Here is a 12,500-nt window from a genome sequence, read left to right on the forward strand (position 1 = left end):
CGCCCCCCCACAGCCAATGACAACACGCAGATAGTGTACCCCCCCCCCCCCCCCCCCAGCCAATCGCGTGCTGCTATTGGCCTGTCTCCAGAGTAGAGCCCAGAGCGGACTGCATTCAAACAAAATGGTGGCAATGTGCCACCTTCCCGAGGGTCGTGCGGAGGCGCGGTGTGTTCATTTTGTGCTTTCGAACGCAACTCTATCATTGCTCAATCTGACACTGTGAAAAGGTTTACGGTCAAAATACGGCGTTCCAGTTACCTCGTCAGTAGCGGGTTTTGCCTGTGGCTTCTTGGCAGGTTTGACATCGATCGGGCTAGGTGCGCGCACGGGACAGACAGCAATCTACAGACACACAGGGACACACACAGCGTTTCACTACTGAAATAAAACATCTCTCTCTCTCAGGTGAAGAGGAGCCAAAGTGTTGGCATCCTGGCAAAAGAGGAAGGAGAAGAGAGAAGGGAAGAGGGGTGCACAAGACACTCGTGACTATGTCCAAACTGTGTCTCACCTTCTCAGTGGTGGGCTTGGTGTCCGGTCCAGCCTTCAGAGTGAGTGCAGCGGGAGGAGAGGGACACACAGTAACGAAGGGAACTGGAGTGGCTTCAGCTTTCTACAACAGAGATGACTTGACATTACTTTACATGAGTGATACATCCATGCGTATTGATAGTCTAGGAAAGCGGTTTAGACAACCTGCCTGCAAAACAAACAGAAGGAAGTTCGGTTTTGTTCCAGAGGCCATTCGACTGGTGAACAGCCACAGTACAAGAAATGGTCAGTTTATATAGACTAAGTCTGCACCTTGACCTTTTGATTTGAACCCTTGAACAAGTCTAATATGCACTTGGATTGTATTGACTGAATTTAATTTATATTGATCTGACACCTATATTCCTTTGTGGTGTTGGATACATTGTAATCATGGATCTTGCTTTATCAGTGTCATTTATTGTATTTATTGTCTTGTTTCTTGTATTGTTTTTGGATGTGTACAAAGTGCAGCTTGTTTGCAGTATTCATGCCTTAAATTGCCCCTTGCGGGACTAATAAAGTTTTTTGAATTGAATTGAATTGAAATAGTGACGGGTTGAACTCCAGAAAACGATATTCACAAGACATTTATTCATCAGTTGATATGTGGATGAATCTACCCTCATAGGAAAGAGCTGTATGAATGTTTTCTGTAATGATGTTTGTTTAGTTCGAGCAATCACTCGGTAAGAGTAGTGCCACTTTTTTTACAAATCATGTACATCTCCTTTTGAAATGAAAAGTCAGTTGTCAGGCTATAATAATTCAATAATAGACGCTTTTCATGGGGGCCATTTTGTGTCGGAAAAACTCCAACTTCCAATCATGGAAGTTGGAGACCCTCATTACTTTGCTTGCACCTGTGTTTAGCCCGCCTTTTCGACACAAAATGGCCCCTGTGAAAAGGGTCTATCAAGCATATGTGTCCACCTAGAGCCGGACAGAGCTTGCTGTACCTTGGGAGGAGCAGAGGGAAGTCCAGCCATCAGAGAGAAGTCATCAGTAACTTTCTCCATCTTGGCCTTCTTATCAGCAGGAGGAGCGGAGCACACAGCAACAGAGGCGAGCGCAGTGTCGTGTTTCTGCAACAGGCAACAGAAACGACGTGAGACATTGTCAAATATCAACACTATGCCAGTGGAGGTTTGATCATCCTTTAATTTACAGGCCATTAATCAACACAATTATGAAAGGAAATAAGTCATTACTAAAGGAAATAGGCACGTAAAAGAGAGGTCATAGTTGTAGATGTCTAGTTGCAGCATTATCATCAGGACTGATAAATTACTGAGTAATATAAAAAAGTTTAAAAAAGATGCTTTACCAGTCATTATATTAGATAAGTGGAAGTACGGTACATTTCTGAAAACTTAGAAAGGTGTTAGAGGTGAAGGATAAACTAGTTCAAAAAGGAAGACCGCTTCTGTGCACTATCTCCGCTGCAGATTTGACATTTTTAGGATTGCAATGTCGTTCAGTCGGTCACTCTGTTCACCACTTTAGTCACGTGAGTGAAAGTGAGCTGCAGGGATTTAGACTACAGACTCTCCATCAGGAGAACAGACACTTCCACAACATTCAGCATCACGGGGGCTGTTAGACTGTCTAGCTGTTGACAAAACTGCTAAGCTTTCCATCCACGACGTTCGTTAAAGCATGGATCCGCAACGAGTGGAAGATCAATCAGTGGATGAAGTTTATCTTTCACGTCCAACAAATTGATAAGCTTTCAAACGTGTGTGGTAGTTCCACTTTTCTAATATAATTACTGGTAAACACCTTTTATTAACTTGGATATTACTTGGTAATAACCACTCTTTCTAATGCTATAACTAGTTATTACCTCAATTTTACATCTATACACTTACTTGGTTATTTCCAGTCATTACTACTGCAGAATGAATCGCTGGTTTGTTTCCATTTAGCCCTAAATTCTAACCATCAGTATGTGTTACGTGTAGAAACCATGATGCCACTATAACGATATCTCAGAGACTGTAAAGTTGACTGTACCTTCAGAGGACCAGGGGGAGGTGGAGCAATGTTAGAGAAGGCAGCAGAGGAGGCGCTGAAGTTGTCAACAGCGTCCAGTTTCTGACCATATAACAAGACAACAAGAGGGGATTTGTTAAGACTTGCAGCACAGCACCAAACTGTGCAGGGCAATTTGAAGAGTCCATAAAACACCAATGCAGTACAACAAGGGTTAGATATGAGGGGCCACCGTTCTCCATTTTGTCTTCAAACTGGGAATTCTGGTTAAGACAAACATGGCAGGGGATGTGCAGTCAGTGAATGCCATACACTTTTAATGTCCAGTCTTAATGTCCAGTCTCAATGTAAGTCATGTCTTGACTCTAACCTCTTGTTTCTTGGGTGCAGGTGGGACAGTGGGACTGGTGAAGCCAAATGAGAGAGAATCCAGGGCCTCGTCTGTGCTCATCGGTTTCTGAGATGGACAAAGCAACGGAGAATAACCAGAAATTAAACACACCAGAGATGACGCTTCACACTAAAATAGTCTTTGCCACTTGATTTAGAAAAGGATTATCCGGAATTATGACCTAAACACAGATATCAAGGGAACCCACGCCACACCTGCCACGTAATCATCCACTAGAGGGCACTGTAGACCAAGGCGAAGGCATACATACGCCAGGGCAAAATAATACAAACCAGACCGCATGCACGAAAACAGTGAAGGGAAAGTACAATACCGACACACCCATTACATTCCATGAACGCAAAGATCACAAATAAAATTCTTGAGACGAAACATTTGGAACATTATACTGCTTTGATGTCGAGCAGGTGGGCTGAACATCCAATGTGTTCATACAAAACTCAGACTAGAAGAAAGGCCGAGGTGGAAACAGATCACCAGAATAACCAAGGAAGCGTCTTGCAAGAGGAGAAGGCAAAGTGGGAGTAGGCTGTGATGCAAATGTGGGTGTGATGAATGTGAGTAAATAGTGCAAGTATGTTTGGGTGGATATGTGACTGTGTCCGCGCGGTGTGGCTGTGCTCATATTGTATACGTGTGTGAGATTGGGTTGGGGAAGACAAGAGCCGACGGGTTCTAACAGAGAACGTACTGTACTGTACGGTCCTCCGTTGTTTGCTCAGACAACACCCCACCGTGCAATGTAACATTCCCCACTCTAGAGGAACCAGAAGATCATATAACTCGTGTGTGTGTGTGTGTGGGTGTGTGTGTGTGTGTGTGTGTGTGTGTGTGTGTGTGTATGTGTGTGTGTGTGTATACGTGTGTGTGTGTGCGTGTTCAAGAAGTAAGCAAAAGAGCACAGAGAGCAGGTACGTCTTAGAACTGTCTGAATAAAGGAGGTTGTGACTGGTTGTTTTGTTTTCTGTGTCTCACTTACAGGTACATCCTTGGGTTTGACGTCTGCAGGAGCTGGAGGCTGGAAAACACATACGTTCCATTTAGATTTATTGGGGGAATGACACTGAAGCAACTAGGCCTCATTCACAAAACTTTGTCAAATTTGTCTGACTTTTGTTCTTAAGAAACACGTTTACGATAAAAACCGACATGGGATTCGTACAACATTCGCAGACTTGTTGACAGTTTTTGCGCATCCTAGCTGAATCTAATGCCGAATGCTGAAATGTGTGTTGAAACCTTCGTGAGTAGCCGACACTTTAAGATCAAATCTGAGCGTACTCACGCTTCGTGAATGAGGCCCATTGAATTCACCTCCATATAAATGCCTTATAGTTGTAATGTAATCTGTGCGAAGATATTGAACACTCATATTGATATAAATATTCATAATGCTCATTTTACACAAATTGAACAATTCCAAAATCAGCGACCTTATCTTGCAACTATGTATTTCTGTTTTCAGAAACATGCGTGGACAAGACCAATCTAATCTCCACATGCTTGAAGGGGGGGGGGGGTGAAGTTGGATGTAGCAGGTAATGAAGGCTTCACTGGACTTGAATAGAATCGTAACGTGACATCCTGCCCCTTCATCTCTTCTATTGTTCTATGTGTTTTGATCAGCATCAGTTATGCTGTTGTGTCCATGTGTTGAACTTCGATGCACCCGAATTTCCCTCCTGGGACAATAAAGTGTACTTTGGTCATGTTCCTGTTCCTGTTGTCAGCTTTCATACAGTAACAGCAAAAATATCCATTCACATAATTCTCCCCCCCTCTCCCCGATTTTTTTTATCCCATTTTCATCCCCCATTAGTGCTACTTTTAGTTTATTTATCCTGGTTGCTGCTCCACCCTCTGTCGATCTGGGGAGAGCCGAAACTGGCTCCATGCTTCCTCCGAGACATGGGCAGTTAGCCAGCCGCTTCTTTTCACCTGACAGGGGAAGCTTCACTGGTAGGAGATAGTACGTGGGAGGCCATTCCAACGAGTTCCCCTCCCTCCGAACAGGCGCCCCGAACGACCAGAGGAGGAACCACATCAGCGACCAGCATGTTTTTGGTGAGGGGTTCCTATATGAAGGAAACCCCCAGGGGGCACGGGGAGAACATGCAAACTCCACACAGCACACGCCCTTTGGATGACCCCACCCGGCCATTCACATAATTCTGGCATCTTAACAACAGCTAAGTGAAGATTCTGGTGCAGCTAGAGACTGGAGGCAGCACATAGGGACAGAACACCCTTTGTTATCTGAAGAACACACACTACAAGCTACAACACTCCAGGATGTGCAGGTAGTGATGAAGAGGAGGAGAGTGAAGAAGAAGCTGTGTTCACTGACCATGTCTGCACATCTGTAGCCTGGAGGCAGTGTATCGTCTCTCTCCCCACACTTGTGTCCCTTTTCGGAGGTGAGGCCATGCTGTGATACATGCAGCAACACACACTGTTACACACCGGATCCATGCTGAGGCTATAGGGTTGCACGATATATATCGGCGATCATATCGGTATCTTTTAACATCGGTATCGGTCCGATGAGCAAAATAACAGCCATGTTAATATCGGTTATCGGTATCGGCCAACATTTTCATATTGAGAGGAAAAAATGTGGTAAATCTATGATTTATGGGCTCTTGAAAATGTTTTTGAAATAAAGTACATGTGTTTTTCATTATGCACAAAATTTGATTAGCATAGAAACTTGTTTTTATACAGATCATATCGACATCTGTAAATATAGGTTATTGGTCATAACAGCAATGCTAATATTGGTTCGTATCGGTATCGTACAATTTTCATATCTGTGCATCCCTATGTGGCTCAATACAATCGTGTATCAGCTCAACTTGGAGCATACAGGGAAAGACACACACACACACACACACACACACACACACACACACACACACACACACACACACACACACACACACACACACACACACACACACACACACACACACACACACACACACACACACACACACACTGTGGCTGTACCTCTGTGACCTCTGGCCCGCAGTAAGCAGGCTCTGGGGCGAGAGGTTCTGATGGTGGTAGGAAGCCGGCGAGGGCATCAAATGGGTCCACTGCAGGCACCTGCACATGCAACACATCTCAGCACACCGGAGCAACAGGCTAGCTACTGTAGCATGATGTTCAAACCAAACCCATACAGCATCGGTATGGCGGACATCGTGATGGTACTTTACCTGTTTGGCAACTTTGGCCCCTGGGCGGGGAACCTCCACCTGCACCTGCAACCAAGACCAGATGAGTCAATACACGGTCCGGCCTCCACGACATGCATTACATGGCTTTATCATGGATTTGTGCAAGTGTACAGAACAAGTTGGGAAACCTTTACGTGCTTTATAGCCAACCATACAAAAAGCTTTGACTAAAACCAAGTCCTATGAAAATGACATCATTCTTACAGAGTGTAATCTTGCTAAACACATTTCAGAAATACACAGTTTCAATAAAGGATGACACGCAAACGAAAAAGCTCTCCTGCGCCTGAAGGCATCTCTCGAGCACAGTGTCAGTGGTCCAGTTCAACAAATCATATGCGCTCATTCTAATATTTAGAGATAGAATAAAGTTGAAGTTTGAAGACCATATTCTAGACAGGGAGTAAATACAGAGGTCAAAACAAGCAGACATCCACCACCGGCACCATTGGCTCCAGGATCATCTACCTTGGACTGTGTGGATTTAGCCTCCTCTGTCTTCCCCTTCACAGACACATTTGCTGCAGCGGGCTTTGACACTTTAGCAGGAGCAACTTTAGGAGCCTCGGCTTTGATCGTTGCGGCGGCAGTGGCACTCTAAAGGAATGGATTTCACATTATAGACCAAGTATAGATCCACGCGTTTGGGTGTTTTTTTAAATAGTCAAGTACAAAATACAGGTATGTTGTAATGTACACTGTGAAAGATGGAGATCTGTTGAAAGAAACGGATGAAATGCAGCACAGAGATAATCCAACGTTAACAATGCTACGTCCACCACCACCAAGCCCATGACTGATGTTTTCCAATGTGCTGTACAAAGAAACGAGTGAGAGTAGTAAAGCCCCCTGTCCATTTGTTTCCCCTACCTGGCAACCCATCACTGTGATCTGGCAACTCTGGCTTCACTTGGTGCTGACAGAGCTCTAATAGCAAATACGGTAACAAGTGTAGGCATGCTGGTTCCCTTCTACTTCCCAACTAGCCACCTCCGAAGCAGAGAAGGAAAGCCTGAAAGGAAAGCCGGGACTTGTTTTGAGAGAAACCCTCTCAGCAGAGCACAAAGCGGGCCTATGTTAAAAGCAGGTATGTGCAGATGTGGACAGTGACAAAACCTGGGAAGGAACTCCGCGATGCAAAGAGGATGGTGAAGAAAGACGACATGGAGCAATGACCCAAGACAGTGTTGAAAGGTGCAGCGAGAGAGAGGGGCGTGGAGGCAGTTAGCTGTCCGCTCTACCTTGGCAGTGTCTTTGGGAGACTCTTTAGGCTTGCTGGCGGCCGTGCTGCCTGCTGATACAGACTTGGTGGCGGCCGCGCTGCCTGCTGCGACAGTCGATGCTGAGCCAGCAGCGCCTCCAGTGGCGGGAGAAGGAACTGTTGCCGCAGCTTTGACTGGGGGCACGGAGGCAGTCTACAAACATGCAGCCAAAGGTTACTCGACAACACAAGAGACAAGACTCACAGCATCTGTCTAGACGTATACATGGGAAAGAGAGGGGCGTGAGTGATTGACAGATATAGTATAACAGTATATATAAAGTAACAGGGTTAGTGAAAAGAGAACTGGATAAAGAGGCATACACTGATCTCAGGTCAGATCTCTAGTCTGACCTAGGCAGAAATAGATTTAATTCACGTATTCAAATTTGTTGCATTGTTGCCTAACCCATGTCTCCAAGGAGTTGTGACTAATCTGACCCTAGATCAGTGTTGCCACCGCTGCAGAGCAGAAGTGCTGAGCCACAATCAGACAAGCCTTCTAGGGTCAGTGTGAGTTCGGGGGGATCTGGCCAGGAATCCTCCATCAACACCTCTATGAAGGATCGATATATTCTGCTGGAGGAGAGCCAAGGAAAGGAGGGTGGTGAGGGTTATAGCTTTACCTTAGAGATCTGTTTAGGCCTGCAGCCCCTCGCACTGGCTGATGACGACGACGCCATGTCAACAACAGTGGCCCCGGCTGAAGACATGTCAATAACAGTAGCACCTGCCGCCGCGGTGTTAGGAAGTGCAGTCTACAAACCAAGGAGCATGTGGTTATGGGAGGTTATGAGAATGTTATTTGGAAAAGTCAGCTGACAGCAGCACAAAATAGCAGGAGGCCCCTCCACAGTGTGTTACAGCATCCGTGCCAAGCATGGTGGTGACATGACGAAACAGCAAGTGCTTAGCATCCGAGCGGGTCAAAGGTCAAAGATCCAAGATCCTTTACGAGGATGGAGATGAAAAGAGTGTGTGGCACACGAGGAATCAGTGAAGAAGAAGAAGTGTGAAGCCTCCTAACCAGCACACACCCACAGAACACCCACAGCGACGCCTCCAACAGAAGAAGAAGACAGCGGTTATCGATGTTACAACAGAGAGAGGCCAAACAGCCACAAGCCTCTGCGGTGTCGTTTAAGGATCCAGAGTCAGTCAGTCAGTCTACCTCTGCTGTCACTTTAGCCGTGGCTTTTCCTCTGGTCCCACCAGCTGCTGCTGCCGAAGCACTTCCTCCTCCTCCTGCTGTCCCACCACCACCACTCGCTGTGGCCCCGCCTCCTGTCTTTGGCTTTGTAGCCATGCTGGAGGCTGCTGACGTTGCCTTCTGCAATGCACCATCAGGCATGGAGAAGATCATCATCACCTTCATAAAGTTCTCACTTGTGTTTACTCACTGTCTCTTTACTTCTGCTGCCAACCGCTATCTGGCAGTGCACTACCTGGAGATTATGGCAATAAATGCATAGCGTACTGCTTCAGTATGTCTCTCTCTCTCTCTCACACACACATGCACGCACGCACACGCGCGCACGCACACGCGCGCACGCACGCACACACACACACACACACACACACACACACACACACACACACACACACACGTTGCACTGTGCATACCCACTGTTTCACCAGTAACTAACAGTGACTAACTATCAGCTGTTCCTCTCTAAGCCAGCGTACAACCCAGAGGTATGAAGGCGCATCAGGTTCAGCTGCTAATAAGAGTCCAATATAACTGAATGGTATTGACACGAGCCTCGTTTATGAAGAGCTAACTTTACGATGATTATGATTTTACATATATTCTCTGCATTCATAGCTTGTTTCAGAATAGCGTTCACATATCCCACCACCAAACGCCTACAAGCCAGGCACCAAAATATGTGACATTTAACGTGTTTGTTTGTGCCAGAAGAACACTTGTGCCAGAGCGTTATCTGGCCTGTGCACAGGGTGTCTGTGGTGATGAAAGAGGATCCGGGAATGGATTGGTTTTCTCCCGGGGAAGCAGAGCAAGAATCCTTCTGTCCTGCAGCCAAAACAAGGCTGAGAACATTCACACTTCAGTGCAAAAACAACTCGTCAGCAAACGTTCACTTTAAGAGGTGAAACTTCTATTTTGGCCAAGCTGAAAAGTAAAGTAGTAAAGCCAATCCATGTCTCCTATAAACTGTCCTGGACAGAAGGTAAACAGAATGCAGTTGACACCTGGACAGTGGACAGCCTGTCTGTTTCCTGGCAATAGCCAAACATGCTGGGATTAGGTTTATTATAGTTAGGCTAGATCCAAAAAGATCAATCAAATCTGAAGTAGAATCATGTAGGAAAATGATGTAGTTGCTGTATAATCACAAGATGTCTCTTTGAACTATCCCCTATTATGTATGTGACTTAAAGCTACTGTGTTAGCATTCCTTGAGTTAGGGGTTACCTGATTAACATACTGGTAATGATCTTAATAATGTCTATTAAGATCAAGACTAAACTGCCCTATCAAGGGGGGACTATAAGAGAAACACAACTTTTGAACTATGTCTGAAGAGATGAGACTTCGACAGAGAAGAACACTTAATCATGGCAAACCATTTTGATCTCAGGCTATAGTCTCAGAGCAGCACTGAGTCCAGTCCAGAAGGCCAGGTTAAACTGCCTCCCTCCTTCTGAGGAACTGGGTGTTGGCCCTCTTGTGCTTGAATGGAAGGAAAAGGAGCGTTTTGGTTTCTCTGTGCTACTGTTTAGAGAGGACAGGACTAAAGCCTTTTCCCTCGGTCTACTTTAAAACTCTGTAGCTACGAACACATGAAGCTGCTGTGCACTGCAGGAACAGGAAAGGAAGTAACAATAGCAGCAAGAATGGCGCTGATAAGAGGAGGGGTCAGCGGTCCGACTGACCGGAAACCAGACTGGAGAGCGGGACGTGCTACGAAGACTAGAGGTGGACGGCGATCCACTGGCCGAACATAGGAAGTGGACAAATGAGAAGAGGTTAAAGGGTATGTCGGGAGAATGTACAATACTGTACCTCAAATTGTGCAGGCTTGGAGGCGGAGACCTGAGCTGCCGGGATGGGCGTGGCCTGACTGGGCTGCGACTAGAGGGAGGGAGAGAGGGAGAGAGAGAAAGAGAGAGAGAGAGAGAGAGAGAAAGTTATAATTATCTCCTCAAATCTTTTCATTTCATATTATTATCTTATAGCTCTTGTGTGGTTCTGATCCAATGCTACAGTATGTTACATAATATATCGTGTTGCTTTTGCTCATATTTATGTCCTGTGTGTGGAGCCTCCTTGACTGAGAATTTTGCACGAGTGGCCAATAAACATGTTGAATCTGGAATCAACGCACACACACACAACAGAAACAACCCAAAACTAGTTTGTCATAAATCATTTCAAGATGACGCCGTACTGCGCCATCTTGGCTTGACGACGATTGTGGCAAACAAAACATTCCATGCAGATCATCTCTCAATGTCAATGCAGACGAAACTATGCTGAGGAGCGCTGTCAGCACAGCTTCAAACCCACTGTGATTATAACGTACCACCATGACAGACAGAGAGAGGGAGAGAAACACCAGGCACTATCTAGCTACGCTTACCCTCGTATCACACATAACGTGTTGCAAATATATACGCTCAATGGTTGCATCACAACATACAGAAATATAATGCTCAGAGCTGCAGAAGCACTACATTATTGTGTGAGTGAATTCCAGACTGCAGGGTGTGACTGTGCGTGACGTAAGCAGTTGGCTCTGATCACCTCAGTAATTGTAACCCACAGTGAGACAGAATGGAGACTTCACCGGTTACTCTGACTGCAGTCACAAAGTGTACAAGGAGCACAGGGAAAATGCACACCGTTCTTCAATAGAGCTGAACAGTCACGTGACATATCTTGCCCCGGAACTCCGGAAGAGAGTTCCCCATTCATTTCTCCATAGAAAAATCAAATTTTCTATTTTTAACACTGAAATGTTTTATGGTTACTCATGATTCAGTACGTCACGGGTTAGCTTGGTTCCAGCCTTAACACTTGTTATAAGGATTTTTCAAAATGTCTATGGAGAAATGAATGGGGAACTCTCTTCCGGGGCAAGAAACGCCACGTGACTTTTCAGCTCTATGAGGGCGAGTTCAGTCTTTGATGGAGAACTTCAATGTAGCCATTTTTCATGTTCAAACAGAATGAAAAGAAACTGTGTGTTTATGTGTCCATAGTAGTGTTCAACCATGCATAGGTCTGTAACTCTGAGGCATGCAGCAGTCTCCAGGTGGAGTCCTGTTTTCTGCATCTACAACAGACAACACAACCCAGCCCAATTCTTTCATATGGTGTAACAGGGCAGAGATGCTCCACCCATACTGACACCGAGTAACATGAGATCCACATCCACTACAGTGCATTGTATGGCTGTACAGTCAGGCCTAACCCAGCCAGTTAGTGAACATCTTTGTCTTGTCTCAGCTGTTTTACAGAGGCGTGGCACAGTGACATCATTATGACAGAGTCATGGTGCTTTCTCAACTTATTTCAAGTGAAGTGAGTAACGTGGAGATAGCATTGCTTATGTTTGCAGTATACTGCAGTTTTTTGCAATACTAGTAGTTCTGCTGTTCATACAAGGTCGTGACCTTCCGCACAGGCTGTGAACTATATTATTGCAAAAGGGGGAAAAACGTAATCACTTCGACTCAGTGCTTGCGATTAGAGCTGGGTTAAAAAAAATCGATTCTGCGATTTTTAATCGATTTTTATTTTAATCCTTTGATATCGATTCATATGTCCAGAGATCGATTTTTTTAATTAAATTTATTTTTTATTTTTTATTAAACATATGCTATAATATTATAGGCTGTGTGTGGTAGTTGAAACATAGTTTCAAGTTGACGGTCATTTATGTTTGTAGTTGAAACAAAAACATAAATACTGTAGGCTACATAAATGGAAATGTTTGATCATTAATATCTACTTTTAGAAATGATATAGGCTGAAATCAAATCACTGTGCATAATTGTGAAAGTGTCTTTATTGACAGATGAAAAGGCT

At 45.0% G+C, this 12,500-nt stretch overlaps 1 protein-coding gene across 16 annotated transcripts in view; it reads right to left on the reverse strand.

Annotated features, from left to right (window-relative positions):
- cast (calpastatin) overlaps positions 1-12,500 on the reverse strand; it is a 46,972-nt gene that overhangs the window by 10,004 nt on the left and 24,468 nt on the right. For 7 of the 16 annotated variants that reach the window (XM_083660834.1, XM_083660835.1, XM_083660839.1 and 4 more), the window contains 14 exons: positions 10,473-10,541; positions 8,616-8,774; positions 8,071-8,202; positions 7,425-7,598; positions 6,652-6,780; positions 6,163-6,207; positions 5,951-6,049; positions 5,289-5,369; positions 3,921-3,959; positions 2,900-2,986; positions 2,551-2,631; positions 1,494-1,619; positions 515-616; positions 262-345 (listed from right to left, as the gene is read on the reverse strand). In XM_083660834.1, the coding sequence (XP_083516960.1) occupies positions 262-345; positions 515-616; positions 1,494-1,619; positions 2,551-2,631; positions 2,900-2,986; positions 3,921-3,959; positions 5,289-5,369; positions 5,951-6,049; positions 6,163-6,207; positions 6,652-6,780; positions 7,425-7,598; positions 8,071-8,202; positions 8,616-8,774; positions 10,473-10,541 (1,407 nt within the window). The remainder of the gene's footprint in view (positions 1-261; positions 346-514; positions 617-1,493; positions 1,620-2,550; positions 2,632-2,899; positions 2,987-3,920; positions 3,960-5,288; positions 5,370-5,950; positions 6,050-6,162; positions 6,208-6,651; positions 6,781-7,424; positions 7,599-8,070; positions 8,203-8,615; positions 8,775-10,472; positions 10,542-12,500) is intronic. The other 9 variants (XM_083660825.1, XM_083660826.1, XM_083660838.1 and 6 more) reach the window with 4 other exon arrangements.

The sequence above is a fragment of the Poromitra crassiceps genome (genome assembly GCF_964638095.1).
Source record: "Poromitra crassiceps genome assembly, chromosome: 25".
NCBI lineage: Eukaryota > Metazoa > Chordata > Actinopteri > Beryciformes > Melamphaidae > Poromitra > Poromitra crassiceps.